This window comes from Acartia tonsa, chromosome 6, assembly GCF_053477335.1.
Source record: "Acartia tonsa isolate MP-2025a chromosome 6, ASM5347733v1, whole genome shotgun sequence".
In the NCBI taxonomy this organism is placed as follows: domain Eukaryota; kingdom Metazoa; phylum Arthropoda; class Copepoda; order Calanoida; family Acartiidae; genus Acartia; species Acartia tonsa.
This window is the reverse complement of record NC_137265.1, coordinates 2,707,230-2,727,237: the sequence shown is the minus strand read 5'-3', so window position 1 is coordinate 2,727,237 and position 20,008 is coordinate 2,707,230. Positions and strand designations below refer to the sequence as shown.

The 20,008-nt window shown below is 33.6% G+C and overlaps 1 protein-coding gene across 4 annotated transcripts in view; it reads right to left on the bottom strand.

The window, feature by feature from the left end:
* Positions 1–20,008, bottom strand: part of LOC145321574 (uncharacterized) — an 85,760-nt gene that overhangs the window by 12,528 nt on the left and 53,224 nt on the right. The window contains exons 2-9 of one of the 4 annotated variants that reach the window (XM_080163011.1): positions 18,395–18,459; positions 13,534–13,687; positions 12,887–12,969; positions 9,388–9,494; positions 7,710–7,835; positions 7,430–7,507; positions 6,143–6,249; positions 1,976–2,036 (exon numbers count right to left, since the gene is read on the bottom strand). In XM_080163011.1, the coding sequence (XP_080019137.1) occupies positions 1,976–2,036; positions 6,143–6,249; positions 7,430–7,507; positions 7,710–7,835; positions 9,388–9,494; positions 12,887–12,969; positions 13,534–13,687; positions 18,395–18,452 (774 nt within the window). In that variant the 5' untranslated portion in view covers positions 18,453–18,459. The remainder of the gene's footprint in view (positions 1–1,975; positions 2,037–6,142; positions 6,250–7,429; positions 7,508–7,709; positions 7,836–9,387; positions 9,495–12,886; positions 12,970–13,533; positions 13,688–18,394; positions 18,460–20,008) is intronic. The other 3 variants (XM_080163012.1, XM_080163013.1, XM_080163014.1) reach the window with 3 other exon arrangements.

The following is a 20,008-nucleotide window of genomic DNA, read 5'->3' as shown; positions in this document are numbered from 1 at the left end:
ATTTCTGGAGCTACCAATGTTTAACTTTCCTGGTTGCTGGCAATTTATGCATATTCCTAGCCACTGCCATGTTTGAAATATTCCTGTTAAAATTCAATATTTCCCTTTTTAATTCCCAAATCCCTTTTATTACACTTACCCCACAATTAGGGGTTGATAAGATTCACTCTTCTAGAAGTGGCTTTTTTGGCATGTTTGTCTGATATGGTGGGGGGTGGGAGGGTAGTGGTGTTTCTTTGTACTAATTGAGGTAGTTAGGAAAAGGTATAAATATTGCTACGTTCTACAACAATTCACAGTAAATTAAAAACCTTAAGCTTATCAAATGTAAATAATGAATTAGAGAGAGGGGGTGGGACGGAGAAGACAAATATCATAAATATTCCTTATTTCTGATTTTTATTAACAGTTAATACTACGTTTATGTAGGTGAAAAAAGTAACAATATAAAAGTACTTAGTCAGGAAAAACTTTAAGGGTAATAGGTCCTGGTAAGGTTTTTAACTATTTTGGTTGATTTGAGGGTATCATCCACAATCCTCCTAAGATAAACCGCCACTGGATAAAAATATTATACTTTTACGGTTTATCGGTTAGCAAGATCCCTCTGTGCACACAGACAGTCAAACACACATACAAGCGGACACTCTGTTACTTATAAATAAGTATGAAACTTATGTAATTGTAACTTACTTTTCAGAATTATTTTGCTTTTAATTAAAATCCTTCGCTACTTTATATTGTAGATTATAGCAGTTGCGCCCCAGCATCATGAAGATCCGTTTTTTAATTGGTACAAATGGGGCAGAAAATAAACAAGAGCCTAATATCACCAAAGGACCTTGTGAAGCTTGTCTAAAATGAAGAACTCAATCGAATCAGTGGTTAGTGAGGTCTTAATAGAGAAACAAACAAATATTGCTATAATATTGTCAAGGGAAAAGGGGGTGGCGGTAATTGAATTTAAAAACTCGCGCTATAGCTATCTGTACAGTATTGAGAGGGATGGGTTGTGAGGTCGCTATAGGCACCTTAAGGTATAGTAACGAAATTTTGGCGCGAATTTAATCAATATCTACCAATGAATTTTTAAAAGTGACGCGGCACTTTATTTATAATGAGGTTAGTTTAGGTTATAGGAGCTAGTATTATGTTTTGCATTCTATAGGCGTTTAAGTTTATTGGTTTTACTGTTTAATTTCAGAGCCTCACATAGAAAAAATTATTTTATTAATTAATACAATTAGATTTACGAATGTATCTCCCCCCCTTTTCAATATATTATCAAAATAAGGAGAACTGCCCAAATTTTGGCGCAAAAGTGGATATTAAAACAGAAACAGTTAAATCTATAGGTAAAGATCCTACTCTCCTATATCCTTCCACCACATCTATTGGGAATGCAAATAAAATAATTAAAGCTACTGTCCCTTATTAATCATTGCTCTTTCCCCTTAAGAAATTGTGAAAAAGGGTATGGGGTAAAAACTCCTGTAAGCCAGTAATCTTCTGTCATTGCTGGTAACTTTGAAAATTTGAAAATTGCCAGCTAATAGGAACCTAGAATTTAGAGGAATTTACGTGCTGCTGGATCCAGGAATCTTGAAATATTGCCAGGAACCAAGAAGCATTTGTTACCAGCAATATTTTACCATGGACTGCAGTAGATCCAAATAATTAAAGCTACTGTCCCTCATTAATCATTCCTCTTTCCTCTAAAGAAATTGTGAAAAAGGGTATGGGGTAAAAATTCCTGTAAGCCAGTAACATTCATTAATTGCTGTTGGATCCAGGATCCTTGTAATATTGCCAGATACTAGGATATTACAAGTAATATTTTACTATGAACAGCAGTTATTTAATTAATTTAAGTATTAATTAGAAGAGACTACATAATGAGTTAAAACCTAGATAAGTTATTAGCCAAAACTATTATTAGTAAAACTGTTAAAAAGGCTATGAAATATATATTTACCGTCAAATGAGTGCAAAGGTTTGGAACACGAAGTAAAGCTCTCTTCAAATTTACAAGACGCCTGAATGAAAAGGATACTTAAGAGTTTAAAATGTTGTAACGGACGTAAGCTAATCCTAACTATTGATGTTGATACAAGCCGAGTCAAGAGTAATAATGTTGTGGTGCAGAAACAAGTAATTAGATGAAGAAAAGGGGCAACGATTTAACGTAGAAAGGGGCGAAGGCATTATAAAAGATGAGCAAGTTAACTGTTGAAATCATGGAGAAAAAGTTAAGAGGAGAAACGCGAAACAACATGATTCAGAGAAAAGAGTAGAACTGAACCTACAAACTGCTCCGTTGACAGCTTATCTTCACATCACGCCACCCAAATATAGTACTAAATATTAATTTATAAATTACAATTTCCTACTCTTAAATATTTATTCTATGAAAATTGTGTCCAAAAATTAAAGTAAAGAAAATAAAGACAATTATGTCCAATAAGAATTTAAATCTGTATTTGTTCATATGAAACCATTGTAGAGAATATATGTGCACACAAAATCAAAAGCAACTAAAGTTTTAAAGCCTTTTTCTTATTTCAGAAAGTAATAGTAAGTGAATAAATAAATATTTAATATAACGGGTGGCTATGTAGGTGAGAAAATTTTTATATTTTAATTTGTTATCTTAGTAACAGCGAAGTCGTTGAAAAGGAAACATCAATGCAAGAAAATGAACATTGAGGTGAAATAATTTAATAGTTATGTTTTGTTGAAGTCAAACTAACATTAATCATATGAAGATTGAACTTAAATTAAATAACGTATCAAATGTTTGGTTGAAGTCAAACTAACATTAAATCATGTGAAGATTGAAATTAAATTAAATAACGTTTCAAATGTTTTGTTAAAGTCGAACTGACATCAAGTGAAATAATTAATGAAGTAAACTTAATGTATCAAACGTTTTGGTAAAGTCAAACCAACGTAAATTATATAAAGAATAAAGAGCTAAAATACATAATTTAAGCCTCCATTATATTGGCCTCCAATAATACTGTTCCATTTTAGGTGGATACCCAAACAGAGAACAGATCTGTGTTGTGTGAAAGACCCCTAATGTTAGAAAGACCCCTAAAACAAAAGACCTCTAAGAAGAACTAATTTGATTGGCGGAAAACCAACCTTGGATAATTGGAGAAACTAGTGTGCCCTACCTGTAAAGGGATTTGCTTATCACACTAAAATAAAAGGTATAGAATATTATACTCTTTTTAATTCCTTTATTGTAGCAAGGATTCAAGTAAATGTTTAAAATAATGTTCAAATAATCTGAAGACAATAAAGAAATATAATCTGGATTTTTCTAACAATTGATATCTTTGCAGGAAGATAACAAGAACAGCTACAACCAACGCTTAATGAGAACAACTCTTAATAACTCAAAGCTAGATATAATAATTTATTTCGGAAAAACAGAAGAATACAATGATTACAATGGAAAATAGCCATATGGCTATACGGATCGAGTAAAAACACTGTGAGTGTTGTTATTCCATCCGTTTACAAAAAATACTATTACAATTTACAATATAATTTATAATTTATACTTAAAGTATAATTGCATCCATATATCATGTATCGACTGGTTGCCTATAGGGGATGTCGTGGTTGTGATAATATGATAATATCACACCAATCACTGCTGTGATTATGGTCCATAGGACCGACATGCCATTTGGTTAGTTCACACACCGTGCTGTCCTTATCCTGAAAAAGGCGTCATGCACCAGATCCAAGCGTCAAAGAGCACGGTGTGACCATGAGACCTTTGGTTTCCCAATGGTGGGTTTACGGGGGGGGGGGGGGGGGGGGGTTTAGAGGTGGGGTTCCCAGGTGAAATTGTTGGCTAGGTTTGATTCGGTCTTTGCTAATCAGAAATCTGTAGCAATGACCGAGTCATGACCCACAGTGTCGACTAAATTAATTTAATTTAATTGTGTAGTAGTAAAGTCGATCTCCAAATTCAAGGCATCGTTAAGACATTTTTAAAAATTATTAAATTATTGAAATTTTTGTGGAGACAAAAGCAGAAAGTAAAAAATTGACCTTGGACTTGGTTATTGTTAAAGTATTTAAAATTTGAAAAATATGGGTAGAAAAATTCGCTGAATTTCAATTTAACCTTTAACATTTCCAGGAATTTAGAAAATTTTGAGTAGTATAAAAATGATGATAATAATATTGGGGTAGAGCAGGTATCGTGCAAATTGGGGAGGTTAAGGAGCTTTGGGTGGCCAGTGAGGCTTTTGCCTACACACAAACACAAACATAAACACACGCATTCACTTTTCATACATCAATGTATGTGACGGACATACAACCCATATGTTATAGGCGTGTGTTGTTGTTGTTACTAGGTTCCCGGGAAATCCATCCTTAGCATCCCTTCCCCTTTTTATTCCATTTGACAGCAATACTTAAGAATTCACTAGAGGTGTCAGTGAGGTCAAAGAAGCCGAAAGTGTCGTCTTGAGAAATGGTTGACCCGGGTGGTAAAAAAAGGGGGTGGAGAAAAAAGACTATTTTTGGGGAGGAAGCTGCCTTTGCGCAAGTTATGCTCTTTGACCCGGCCGGTTTTTGTCTTTGTTTATTATCATTTAATATGAAAATAGGGGTAAATTAAACCTATTTGTAAAGGCTTGCCGGGACATGTCACGTGACATGATTAATTCTATTTAATTGCGTCTTTATTGTTAGCTAATCATTGTTCTTCCGGTGCTCATACGATTACCATCAAATTTACGTATATTTATATTTTAAAGTCTACCGTTAAGTTAAATACTAAGTTGTTTATTCTGTCATGGTTGATCATAGCAACCTACGGCTATTGATCGACGCCGCAGAGGAGGTCCTGGCTCCCTCTCCCGAACCCGAGGTTGACGGCCCCGTTCCTTTTGCGGTTCCCGATCCTCTGCCAGCTCCGCCGATAGTTTTCTCAAGTGAAATGCCAGATTGGTATTACTTTGGGAAAGGCCTGCGCGCTAGCTTTCGCGACGCATGTCGCTTAGCTTTCCGCGCGGGCCTGCAGGAGATACCTAACCGCGAGTCACTCAAACTCGTCGACGAAGGCATTCGGCTGCACCGCCTTCTTGGCGATGCAATGCCTACCATACCATACCATCAAGGAAAGAACACCAACCATAACAACGCAACTAAGGGATTAATTGGATATGTACTATTCTACTGGAACCAAACTACAAACCTAACAGAGAGCCAATGTAAGTACTTTATAGCTCATATTAAATAAATTAAGAAGAATGAATTTATTACGAAATGTAAATTGTAAATTTAATTTCTTTTTATTTTATTCTTTTATTTCTTTATTTTATAAGTGCACTTTACTAGCCAACCCGTGATTATTGTAACTACCTAGAATTAATATTATTTTTATTCTAGGTTAATTTTACCGAACATACGATTCAAAATAACTGCTCTGCTATTTCCAGACTACATTGAAAGAAACTGATAAAATGTTAAACCACAGAAATAATACCCAGCTAACCAAGTGTAAGTGGCTCTGAAAAGCAAAGGTGAGCCGTGTGCTACAAATGTAGATTCCTTAATTGCATGTAAGAGTATTTCGAGAAGAATGATTCAATTCTCTCTTACATATCTTAGTTTTTCTAAAGGGGTAATTTCACGAAATGTATTTGATCTTAATTTAGTGAGCCGCATATTTTTTTCCTAGTTAATTGGTTAAACTACATTTATATGGCATATATCAGAAAGAATTTCAATTTTCTACCACGTAGTTTTTTTAAATATCAAGACTTGAAAATCATCTTTTTAAATTGCATATATCACAAAAAGATAATTTTCTTGATATTTTTAAAACTACGTGGTAGAAAATTGTAATTCTTTCAAGTAAACCTATGCCATATAAATATTAAATATAGTTTAACCCTTTAACTAGCAAAAAATATGCGGTTCACTAAATTAAGTTCAAATGCATTTCGTGAAACTACCTCTTTATTTTATAAAAGAAGTAGAAAGAGTGTTTGTGAAAGCTTTCATACCACTAGACAATTTATAAAAATCTTTTTTTACAGAAGGGCCAAAAGTTCTAGTTTTGTATTTCATTATAATAAGAAGTTGCCCTTAGTAATCCCTATTTTACCTGGCAAAACGACCATCCTGCTGTTTAACTATGACACATCCAGCTAGAGTAAGATCCCTGTCAAACCAGGTGTGCCACAATCCTCCTCCATAACACTCAACATTCACCTTTATATTAAAACTATCAAGCCGGGGCCGTCGAACAATCAGGGTCAATAAAAGATCTAATAAACACAAAATTTTCTTTTTACACATTCGCGACTAAGGGGGAGTAGGGGAGTTTGTACACTTATAGGAAATGAAATTCAGTACCAAATTAAAGAGGACTATCCACGAACCAGAGCAAGTGATTCTAAGCATCTTCAAGCATTGACCCATAGTAGTTTTTTTAGTGAATAAACTAGGTTTATGTTTAATATTTGCTTTATCGACTAAAAAGTTAGGTTTCACAATGGTTTTATATGAAAAAACTTTGAAATGTAAAGCAATTTTTGAAAGCAATATCATAAAATACTTTGTTGAGTTCAAAGGACAAAATAAAATAACACTGCAGAAAAGCATCAAATGTTGTAAATTGCAAAAGTATATTAATTAAACTGTTTACAAGTTACCAACCCTTTTTATAAAAACACATTTTTAATCACAATAATATACTTTTGTGTCAAAGCTTTTAAACAACAGTTTGAACTCATCAAAACATTCCATGATATTGCACCAAACAATGCTTAACATTTAAAAGTTTTTTTTCATATAAGACCATGGTGAAACATAACTTTTTAGTCGATAAAGCAAATATTAAACATAAAACTAGTATATTCACTAAAAAACAACTATGGGTCAATGCTGGAAGATGCTTAGAATCACTTGCACTTCGTGGATAGTCCTCTTTAGCCCTAGCCGTTTGGGCTTGTTTTTATAGTTCAACCTACTTCTTTTTTTAAGCTCTCTTATATGTCTATGAAACTAAACTAGAACTATCCTATTATATAGAGTAGTAAGCTTTTTTTGTCTGTATCACAGTATCTCGCTAACTGCTGAACCGATATGTTTCTCCCTTACAGTGAACTTCTTTTAAGTTCTGAGATGGTTCTAGGCTATTTTATTTTGATAAATAAGTCTAGGTATTGTTTTAGGCTATTTTTCTGCCCTTCCATATCCCTACGAATATAGAGACCCTAGATGCTAGTGGCGCAGACGCTAGTATGTAAAAAGTTAAATACGTAGACAGCCTAGAGAAATGAAAGATTTCCAATATATTTAATGAAAATAAACCTTTGTCAATAAAACTATTACAATTAAGTATATTTTTAAATGGAGGACTATACAAGAACACTAATAATAAATTAACCTGTAGGTAACCAAAGGCAGTTCTTTTGGACACAGGTTTTACTTTAAGAACAGGAGAATCTGTGTGCGTGCCAATTATCTAAACATTTCAAAACAAGGTTAATATTTCGTATGGAAGGGGTCTTTTTTTACTATCCCCTCAAAAATTTGTTATGTCAATTAAAACTGGTCATTCCCTTGGATAAGTTTAGCCTATTATTTTTGAAATTTCTCTCAACAATCTCAGTTTTAATCATTTTTAATAGGATGTATCTTTTTATCCATTAAACTTGATAACTCACCTTAAATTCATTGCCAGGTTGATAATTTTGTCTGATGGTGAAGGCAACCAGAGTTGAACCATTCCTGTGATAGAAATATTTTCCTCCAGCAGTCAGCTTACCCTTCCACGAGTTCTTCTCATCCAACTAAATCAAACAAGGACATTTACGTCAAATTACCTTACCTTGAAGGGCGGGATTATCCTTTGATTTATTAAGTAAGCATTTAAAGAATCCAAAGCATTATCCGCTTGAAATGGGATGAGATACTCTAAAACCCAAGGATATTAGGTTAAGTAACATCCAACAGACAACCAACCCTTTGATTGTAAGACCATTGACTGAGAAGTACTGAGTTGCGACTTTCTAACTATTTAAGTCACCACCAGTAAGCGGTCGCAGGTTATTTTTTAATATTAAATTAGGGTAGCGTGGGGAAATTGCAGTAGGGGGGGGGGGGGTCCATTCCGGTCACCCTTACCAACTTTTTAAAACCGTTTTATCTTCAGAAAAGCAAAGTTGTAGTTTATTGCCTATACTTTCATTTGTTAATTCAACAAATTTTTGTCAGATCACTCCTTCTATGATTTTTTTGCCCTCACAAATGGACCAAAAAAATTGAAGAAAAAAATTTCCAAATAGGCTGTGTTAAACCTCAAATGGTGAAAAAATGGTAAGTCCTAGCGACCTCAGAGTTTTTGTAAATGAAAACTATGGCCTTCAGTTATCATTTGCAATTGGAGGCGTTGCTCTAACTTATTTTTTTCATAATTTTTTTTCATTTTAAAAAAAGTGGGGATATTCCGGTCAGCATTTTTTTCGTATAAGTGGGTGTTTGCGATTTTTGCGCGGTTTGGATTTTTTATGTCAAATCGGCTAGGATTAAGCTAGAAAAGTGTTTAAAGTGTCTTTAGAAAGCTCTTTGCATGTCCTAATAAAAACTCAACAGGATATGGGTTTAATCTCCAATATTTAGGGTACATATTCAAGATTTTGTATTTTTCGAAATTCCTGTTGCATAAAATGTGTTGAAATATTAGAGTTATACCCAATATCATTTCGAGTTTATTGTCAGGCATGTAATTCTGCATCTTTAGACACCCTAACATCCCTTCCTAGCCAATTTGAGACAAGAAAAAATGTATCGAAAACTGCTGTCAAAACTGGCAGGATTTTTAAAATTAAAAATTTTTGGGGAAAAATCGCTTTTTTCAAAAAAATTTCAAAAGACTTGCGAATCAGAAATTGCCTCTAATTTATGAATGCTTGAAAAAAACATAATCATATAATAAAAAGTATGATTTTTAAAAAACAAGTTTGCATGAAAAAAAATTATGTTTTTTTTTGCAATTTGACCAACTTTTTTCAAATGGGAAAAAAGTGGTAAAAAAATTGTCCGATCTGCATGCAACTAGTACCGTTAGAAAGCTAATGACCTCAGCTTTCTGGAATAGGCCACCCGCCGCCCTTTAGACCGATTTTTTACCGACTTCTAGTTGCGAGATCTTAATCGGACCAAGACAGGCTTCTTCCTCATTGCCATATAATTCATTAGCGATCAAAAAAACCGGGAAAAGTTTTTTGGAAGTATGTTTTTTTTGGGTAGAAGCAAAAAAGTGACCGGAACAACCCCATGATACCAATGTCAAATAATAGTGAATATTTTTGAATAAATAAGCCAAATATCATAATTACTTACATATTGAAATCCGGCATCTTTAAGGAGCTCGGCAGAGGTCTGTACCACGTGATATGGGGTGGGGGAGGAGTCAATAAACTTGAGAAGATCATCTGCTGAGCCGGAACCTGAAAATTTTCTTACAGGTTATAGGAAAACTTGAGCATAATAATCCCTCTCATTGCTTTATATCACCCCGCCTCCTCAATTATATTTTTGAGGAGTTAATTTGAGCCCCGGAGGGCTAGGGTTTGGCGGCAGGGGGGTTACTTCTAATCTAGAAGTTAGTTTATAAGAATAAAAGCTTAAGTTTAAGAAATCATTTCTATTGATCAAATGGTTTCTGAGAAAATTAAGATTAGGTTCATTTTTAGGGTTAATTTGAGCCCCGGAGGACCAGGGGTTGGGGGCAGGAGGGTAACTTCTAAACTAAAAGTCAGTTTATAAGCATAAAAACTTAAGTTTAAGAAATCATCTCTATTGGTCAAATGGTTTCTGAGATAATTAAGGTTTGGTTCATTTCTAGGGTTTTATTGAGCCCCGGAGGACTAGGGGTTGGCGGCAGGGGGGTGACTTCTAATCTAGAAGTTAGTTTATCAGCATAAAAGCTTAAGTTTAAGATATCATCTCTATTGGTCGAATGGTTTCTGAGAAAATTAAGGTTAGGTTCATTTTTAGGGGGGTTTTGAGCCCCGGGGGGCTAGGGGGTGGGGGTAAGGGGTTGACATCGAAACCATAAGATGTTCATACCCATAAAAGCTTAAGTTCAAAAAATCTGCACGGTTCATCAAGTGGTTCCGGAGAAACCCCCCCCCCCCTGCATCAAAAAGTCTTCAGTTACGTCCCCCTTTAATTTAGATATCTATAACTGAAAAAAAAATTTGAAAATCGCACCATAAACACAGAAGATATTGAGAAAAATGTGAAAAATACAAAAATAGCCTAAAACCTGCTAAAAAACGGTCCTACCGCCATCGATGTTTTTTCCCTAATTGTGCTCCTTATTGATAGGAATGTTGTCAAAAAAATTTCAGCATTCTATCTTTTATAGGAGCTGAGTAAATCCCATTTCCCCCAAGGCGTTACGGACTGACTGACGGACGATGGAAATGCAATCCCCAATTTTCAAATTCTTTGAACGTACATATAAGACTTTTACAGAAATGCTTCGCATCCAGACTATCTATCTATGTTTGATATAAAGTTAACACTATATAAGAGTAGAATCTAAATATTTGATTGACGTGCCTCTGTAATTATCAAGTAACATTCAGGCACGAGACACAATTACTTTAGCTAGGCCCAAGGCATTATTTGTATCCTTTTATGCATTCATAGGCCTACCTTTACCAATATAACACCATAATATGGGTAACGCTAGCCTATTCATGGTAATTTGTATGTGATTCGTTAATATTATATGTTTATTAAAGACATTATGTTTATTGTTAAAGTAATCATGTAACCAATTAGTACAAGTATGTATGCCTACAACCATGTCTGATTTACGTCACAAGTTAACATACAGACACTTTATTGAACAGACAAACACTAAGATCCTTATTATAAGCTGATGTTATAGCATGTATCTCTTAAAATAAGTTAGTTATTTATTGACTCTCCTACCATCAACTTCTCTTCTGGCTTTAAAAAGGTAATGACTTAGTTGTTTGGCATGCATTGTAGTTTAAATTTAGGACCCTTAGTACTTAGCATGAATTGAGCTTAGGCCTTATGTTAGAATTCTAACACTTAGCACAATTCACTGCTTGGGACTTAGGGCACTTTTCTGTCCTACACTACTTATGATTTTAACACTTATCCTGTAAATATCTTCATACTTAACTTATTCACTTGTAATATAAATACACTTTATAAAAACATTTTCCTTCCTTAATACTTAATATACTTATATAGTTCCTATCGAATATCAAAACCAACCATTTATTCTTAGATTAAAGCAATATAATACTTCGCGTGGGTCTTTTGTTGAGCTTCCACCAGCTCAACCAAATTCGTATTATACTTGTGGGAATAGAGGGATAAGCATTCTAAATAGACGAACCGACGATGAGAATGTCTATGTGTATTGCAGTAAAAATAGGTTTTTAGTAGTACTCATAGAAGAGCGGTCTCCATACCATATTATTGGACAAACGCCCCATTCGCACTACCAACGGACAGACTGACGGACGAACAAAGTGAATTATAGAGTAGCTACGCTACTAACAAAAAACATTTTATGTATATCAATGGATGTAGGTAGAATATATGTAGATATTAAGTCAGGGAGAAATAGTCGTAAATTCAGGTTGCTAACATGGAACTTATTTATTTGTCAGTTCGTTCATCCAGTATAGGGAAAGTTTAACTTTAGTCTCTTTGAAGAACATGAAAATCTGGTGTAATAGCCAAGTAATAATAAATCCATTTGTTAAAAGACTTTTTTGAAACTATAACAATTTATTTTGTAATAATCAGTGTTTCAGAGCCGGAGCCGGGAGCAGCAACATTTTTGGTGGAGCTGGAGCCGTTTTTTTCGTTAAAAACTGCTACGGCTCCAGATTAGCTAAAAATGATTTTTTAAGTAATATTATAATTTGGCAACGATCTATTTCCATATAATAAACTGAAAAACTATTGTTACTTAACAATAGACACACATCCTTCTACTTTTATATAGCTTTAATCAAATAAAAGCAAAATATTTTATATTATTTATTTTATTTTCTCGTATTCATTTGAATCCGGTGGATAGGAACCGGTTCTCATGAATACGAAAAAACTATGTCTAGCATCGTATTATATCCAGTTTTCTACGAATATAGAAATGTACAATCATAAGATTAAAACTAGTTTTTTTAGCCCCGTGGTGCCGAAAATCTAGTTTTAATCTTATAATTGTACATTCTATAACCGCGGAAAGCCGTTTATAATACGATACGAGAAATAACTATTATCAAATTCAATAATGAACAAAAATTGATATATTAATTTTAAGGTAGGAGCCGGAGCCGCATCAAAATTAAACGGCTCCGACACCCTGGTAATAATTATAAGATGATCTATTGAATTTCGACATGCTAAAAGCCCTTAAACCAGGAAAAAGATAAATATTTTAGATACAAGACAATCGTGCTACTGCAAAAGTAGCACAGCAATAACCATCCATGTAGTAAAATAATTGGATGTCTATCTGTATGTAGCTAAGGATCTCTATAACTTCTTCGAAAATGCAAGGGAGTCCAGGGAAAATAATAAATTTAGGCCTCCACTGATGTTCCTGCCTAAATACACTTTACGACCTCCAACCTAATATAGCTGGTAACTAAAGGCATCCAATACATCATGATCGTCCTCTACACCTTAAATTGCCCTACTAGGCCTAACCTTTTCGATAGTTGTATGTTGGAAAATCAATTTGATAATGTAGTGAGGCAATCAAAAGGTGTGGCCTTAGAAATATTGCACTGACAGACAAACTCAGTTCATTTGCAAATACTGCATTATTTGCTTATACCTGTGCAATCTTTCTTCCTGCCTACACCTCTTTGCAGTTCTTCAGAGTTTTTATTCATCTCATTTTGCGGCTGCAACAGCAAAGGGGGGGGGGGGGGGTTTAATGCAACCATCTCGTAATCAGTGAGCAAATGGCACTTAGAATTCGAATTTCCATCTATAATTTTGCATGAGTAATCCTTGGTAGATCTATTTTCCATAAATCGAACAAAAAGTTGGAAAAGTAACGGCTAACGGCTGGCGGCTCATCTGTTATGCCATTTGTTTGATATCTATATTGCAAATTAGTCACGAAACCTCTCTCAACATAATACTCTTTTCTACTCCAAAACGCTATCAATCGGTTCTAGACGGTAGCTGTTGGTACTAGAAGTTATAAAATTGGTTATTGCTATCATTTAACATGAATTAAACCAAAAATATGTTTTAAAAAGTTGATTCCTACGTAATTGATGATGGATTTACCCTGAAAATAGGCAAAAAACGGCTGAACGGCTGAGCCGCTAGCCGTTACTTTTCCAACTTTTTGTTCGATTTAGGGAAAATAGACCTACCAAGGATTACTCACGCAAAAGTTCAGATCGAAATTCGAATTATAAGTGTCATTTGCTCACTGATTACGAGATGGTTGCATTAACCCCCCCCCCCTTTCTGTTCTCCTCTAAAGACTGTGCTGTAGATTTAGTAGTCTCAGCCTCAAAATTGTCATTCTTCTTCTTCGTAGAATTGCCACCATCTTTCTTCTTGACAGATAGTATTCCCTGGTCGTCCTTGTCTTTTCCGGCGGCGGTAAAGTCTTTCTCTACAAATAAAAATAGTATTCTTAGCACATATACAAATGTAAATGAAATGTATTGAAATAATAACAACAGGCTGCTCCTGTATGAATGTAAAAGAGCGAATACTAAACATATATTTGTGTTGTACCCTAAATACACAATTTGTCAATTTCATAACAGTAAAAAAGACAAGGGGGGGGGGGGGAGTTTTGACACATTTGCGTAAACCTGGTACCTAGGCTTTATCTTTGGTCTGAGAGGATAGGTTATTAATGATAAAATCATTCTTATATGATGAATTTCACGAAGTTTTAAGATTTTTTGGGTAGACCTCCAGGGTCCGGAGCTGCAGGCCTCCAGGTGGTCTCTGTACAGGTAAAAATGAAAAAAAAATTTTTTTTTAAAGTTACAAATCAACTTAGAAAACAAAATATGCATCTTTTTTCTTCAAATATGTAAATAATATTAAGAATGATGCATATTTTGTTTTCTAAGTTGACCTGTAACTTAAAAAATTTTTTTTTGGGTGGTGGCGGAAAACGGCGGCGGCGGATGGCGGGAGCAGGGTTGCTTGTAAAGCGAAAATTTTTGAAAAAAATAATATTGTCTCATATGATTTCAAACTGCCTAATTCGGCGAGAAATGCAATAAAAAACTTTTTTTTGGCGGTGGCGGAAAACGGCGGGAGCGGCGGTACCGCCGCCGTTTTCTTAATTCAAATATTTTTTAATTACCAACCTATAAAGATTTTGTTTCAATATCTTCAAAATCACAGGAGAAGTACTGTATTTAAGATATACCAGGATAAACGAGAATTTGAAAAATAAGTCCCCCCCACAGGGTTGCTTGTAAGGGGAAAAAGAGGGAGGTCATTTTCTAGTAAATCCCATAAAGGTGTGTGTTATAAGGCCTAAAAATAGTAGTAGAACGATAAGGTGCTCTATATATTTGTATTTCCTATTGAATAGAACAATAGGGAAGAAATTTTTTTTTTTTTTTTGATAACCGTACCTGGAATATCTTTAAAAAATAAGAAATTTTTATCAAACGCTTTGTTTGGCTCAAACTGACACAAATAAAAAAAAATATAATTATAATAAATCAACCTGTAAAGAATGACTTCTTCCTTTGTTTAATGGTATAGATTGTTCTTAACCTTTACCTTGTACCTATAGAAAACATTATTATTATAATTATATTTTTTTTTAATATTTGTCAGTTTGAGCCAAACAAAGCATTTGATAGAATTTTCGTATTTTTTGAAGATTCCAGGTATGGTTATCAAAAAAAAAAAAAAATTTCCCTTTTGTTCTATTCAATAGGGAATACAAATATGTAGAGCACCTTATCGTTCTACTACTATTTTTAGGCCTTATAACACACACCTTTACGGGATTTACTAGAAAATGACCTCCCTCTTTTTGAAAAAAATAACATGGTCTCAAATGACTCCAAATTGCCCAATTCAACGAGAAATGTAATAAAAATTTTTTTTGGTGGCGGCGGAAAACGGCGGTGGACGGCGAGAGCGGCGATCCCGCCGCCGTTTTTTTTGAAAGATACCAAAACTTGGGGTAATTAGTGACACAACCAAAAAGATTTCACCCAATTATCTCTAAAACTAAGGGAGTAGCACCCAAAATAAAATTGCTAGTATGTCATGTGACGAGTCACCACATTTCCCCCCCCCCCTTTTTGCAAGGAAAAATAAAAATTTCTGGTCCTTTGAAAAAAAATACTTTTGACATAGGAGGAATAGTCCAATCTTTATGAATTTTTTGTGTGGATAATCAAAATAACCTATACTAATTATGATTTGTTACGCTTGTTTGGCCGTTTGGCCTTTTTTCATCGATTTTTTTTAGGTTAAAAAGTAGTTAAGATTTTTTGCAAAGATGACACTTTTGCTTCAAATTCGATTATTGAGGTCTATTTTTAATCAATTTATGTTTTTTGGTCTAAATCTATAGTTCAATGTGAGCTTTTTTAGGATCAGGCCTAAAAAGTAATAAAATACGTTTTACTCTTATATTAATTTTAAGTTTTTTTTTTTTTAAATTTCGGAAAAAAATCGAAAATTCTCGTCTTTTAAAAAAATTCATTTTTAACATAGAAGGAATAGTCTGCTCTTATAAAAATTTTTGGGGATAATCCCTAAACCTATACTAATTATGATTATTTATTTTTGACTGGCCGTTTGGCTGTTTTTCATCGATTTTTTTTAGGTTGAAAATGATTACCCAAAATTGCCCCCCTGCAAGGTAAGTTGTGGTAATTTCTTTGAGTCCAATTTCGGCCAACTTCTAAAAGTCCTAGGATAATGTCCTTTTAGGACCTGATAGTCCTTTCCGTAAGCTTTCCAGTGGTCTTGGTTTCATTTGAAAATATTAATATTTACCCCATTTTTTCAACAAAAAAAAACCGAAAAAACGAAATCCCCCCCCCCCCTTACCCTAGCAATTAAACAGTTTTATAATAAGTACTGTATTTTGATGAAAAAAAAGCTAAAATTTCAATTGAAAAAGTGTTGAAGAGCTGAACTGTAGCTGTTACCCAGCTGACATAGAGACAGGCGCTCACAATTTTTGGTAACATTTTTAGGCTTGTCACCTATAAAAACCAATATCTGGACATATCACAAGCTTATCTACTTGTACAACTTTTAGATTTTCATAGCCGTTTCTTTGGCCGTTTTTAGCAGTTTGGGATGTAGAAAAGCTAAGTATGGACTTTTAACTTTCCTATTATTGATATTTTCAACAATATAGGGTTAAAATTTTAATTGTAAAAGTTTGATTTTATAAAAAAATTTTGATGTTCACATATCCTTAATTTTCCACAAAACATGGCAAACAGCTGAGCTGTAGCTGTTTCCCAGCTACCATATGGATGGTAGGTCACAATTCTTATTGTTATTTTTTAGCTCAGCACCCCTAAAAACCTACCCAAAGACACATCACAAGCACTATCTACAATTAATACTCCTGACTGCTGCCAGCTGTTTTTAGCCGTATCCCTGCTGCCACATGGATAGTTAGTTACAATTCTTATTGGTATATTTGAGCTCAGCCGTTTTCAGCCATTTCCCAGCTGCCATATAGATGGGCGGTCACAATTCTTATTGTTATTTTTGAGCTCAGCACCCCTAAAAACCTATCCAAAGACACGTCACAAGAGCCCTATCTAAACATAATACTCTTGTTTGTCGCCAGCCATGTTCAGCCAAAAATATTTATTTTTTTAAAGTTGATTCCTACATAATTAATGATAAATTTGCCCTGAAAATAGGCAAAAAACGGCTAAGCCGCCAGCCGTTACTTTTCCAACTTTATATTCAATTTAGGGAAATAGACCTACCAAGGATTACTCATGCAAAATTTCAGATCATAATTTGAACTCCAAGTGCCATTTAATCATTGATTACGAGATTGTTGCTTTAACCCCCCCCCCCCCCCTAATTTCAAGACTTTAATAAAAATAATCGTATTCTGTACAACTGTACTGTACATACAACTTTTACTTAGTAAAAAAAAGTGATTGAGACAGGATAGAGCTCTCATACATATGTATTAACTAATTAGAATTAGGCTATGCTAGATGAATCATTGAAATCCGAAAAAGAGGCAGTTAGACAGATTGACAGACAAGGGGAGGGACAGACAAAGGGGTATTCTCTAAAAACAGTTTTGCTGCTATATGAATCATTAAAACCCATCAGAAAAAAAAGAAATTTACATTAGTTTCTTTATTTGGATACTCAACGCCCCCCACCCCCTCACTCAAAGGGGTTTATTATTTTTTAAAACCAATAAGTGAATTCTCAGCATAATAAAATTTAAAATTCTTTTTATTTCATCAATTTATCTCAAATAGAACTTAAGTTATAATCATTTTATTGTCTACATGCAATATGCTTTGAGTAAAACTCAACCAAATTGTCAGTAAAAACGTCATATTTATGCACATTTAACAGTAAATAAATTTTAAAATTGTATTTTATTGTAATGATTAACTTAAGGGGGTTGTATGAATTATCAAAAACCTAAAAAAAAATAATTTGGTTAAATTAGTCAAAGTAATGATTGATTTAGTACAGCGCATATGAATATGGTGTCAATTTCCTATCAGAGTTGCTGTGAAGGGACGGTAAAGTAAAAAAACAAAGGAATTTAAAGTCTAAAATAAATGTCAAAGTTTTATCCTTTCTATTCTTGTCTATACCTGTAGGAGCATCCGGCATAATGTATCAAAAAACGTAGCTGCACCAAAATTTTACACAGAGCAACCAGCAGTTAAAAAAAAAATACATAACTTTGGTGAACCTGCGTCAATACTTAGATGTATTGAAAAAATAATCCTTACACAAACAGGTAAATATGACAAAGTCTGTGTCCATTGTGGCAAAAAATATAAGGAGAGTAAAACATTCAAATAAAATGGCATTGAGTTTTTAACGTTCTGCCCAACAACATGCAATAATTGCGCCAATACTACAAACTTGAAAACCATAAACTAAACTTACACCCCAAGTGACAAAAAATTATAAGCCGACTGCATAAAACTAAACCATGTCCAATGATAGGTAAACGTTTGTTAAAAAATAAAAATCATGGCAACAACTAACGATTATTATAACAAAAATTATAACAAAATATTATCTGTAAAGAGAAACAATTTGTATACTGGTTCCTAAATGAACCCATAATAATAATATAAAACTAAATAACTACCTGACAAGAATCGCTCAACAAATATATTTATATTTCTTGTGTGTATTAATGGAAGCATTAAATCTGAAAAATAAAACAATTAAGGACAAACAAAAAATAAAAAGGTAATGCAAAGTCATTATTCATGAGACAGAAAAATAGTAAGGAGTGGGGTGGGAGGGTAATTTTGAAACATTATATAGTAGGTTTAAAGCAAAAAAGGGACAACAAAACATAATAGAATAAATTTAATGATGTCTGTCTGCTGTCTCTAGCTTTGTCAAAAACCTAAATTACCGTATCAGCCAGAGTTGTTTTTTTTCCATCTCTGACCATAACCTCCCCCTTTTGGCCCTTACTTATTCCGGATCCGCAAAAAAATGCGGATCCGGATCCTTGGACTCAAAATAATGTGGAAAAAATGGAATAATCTACCTAAATTTATATAAAATCTCAGACATTCTCTTGATGAGAGCCAATCTTTAAGGTTTAGGTTCAGACTTGAAAATTAAAAGTATTTTTGACTTCGAATTAAAGAATACAATTTTTTTTTAAAAATTTGGTGATTTTATTTTTATTGGCAAGGATCCGGATCCAGTAGGATCCGGATCCGCACTGACCAAATTTTGAGGATCCGGATCCGCATACAATCAATGCGGATCCGAAACCCTGATTTGTACCTAACCTCCCAAAGGGCTGCTTCTAGGCTACTTTCCCGATCCTAGCTCCTTTCCTACCCTTGATTATGCTATGGTTAGGTTTACTGCCAAAAGTATAACTCATTGTGTGGGAGGTTACTCTGCCAAGAGAAATCGCACTTGGAATAAACACAGATGCTTTGTTTGCACAAGTAGAACGAAAACAGAGTTCGCCGATAATAAAATTAGTAGATATTATTGTCATACCATATAATTCTAAAGTCCCTTGATTTAAAATAATTACACAACATTTAATCCTAAATTGACTGTAAACCTGGTGTTGCACGTGTGGACATCGAACCCGGTTATTATCGTGCGCGATAATGCCGCGTACACGCGTACAGTTTTGTCAAAACCAGGTTGCCACTTAAATTTTTTTTATAAAAATTTTAAAAATGAATAAATTGCTTTTAACATTGAAATTATAGTGGTACTTACTAGTAAAAGTATAGTATACTTAAAAATTATTTTTTTAATATATTAACAGGGTTGCCGTAAAACTTTAACTTCAAAATATATTCCAGAAAATTATATTTTCACTTTTTCAATATTTTTGAAGAATAAGAATGTATTTGACAAGAATATTTATTTCTATTATGATTTAAAAGGAAAAAACTAAAAATCGTTAGAAAATTATTATATTATAAAATTATAGTTTTTTTTATTGCATATTTATGCTAGTTTAGAGTTATTTGTTTGAAATAAAAATTTCAAATCTAGGTTTATTATTCTCTTTTCTTTGGCTGGAAAAATAATATAAACTTTGATTTCCATTGAAAAGGTATTAATTTTAACGTTAAAGTTTGTAATATTAAGGCCCATAAAAATTATACTTTTACTTAATAAAATTTTTTTTTTATTTCAGAAAATATTAATTTCATTAAGAACAAAGACGTTTGTGAAAAAAAAAATGTAAAAATGCTTAAATAAGAGCAAG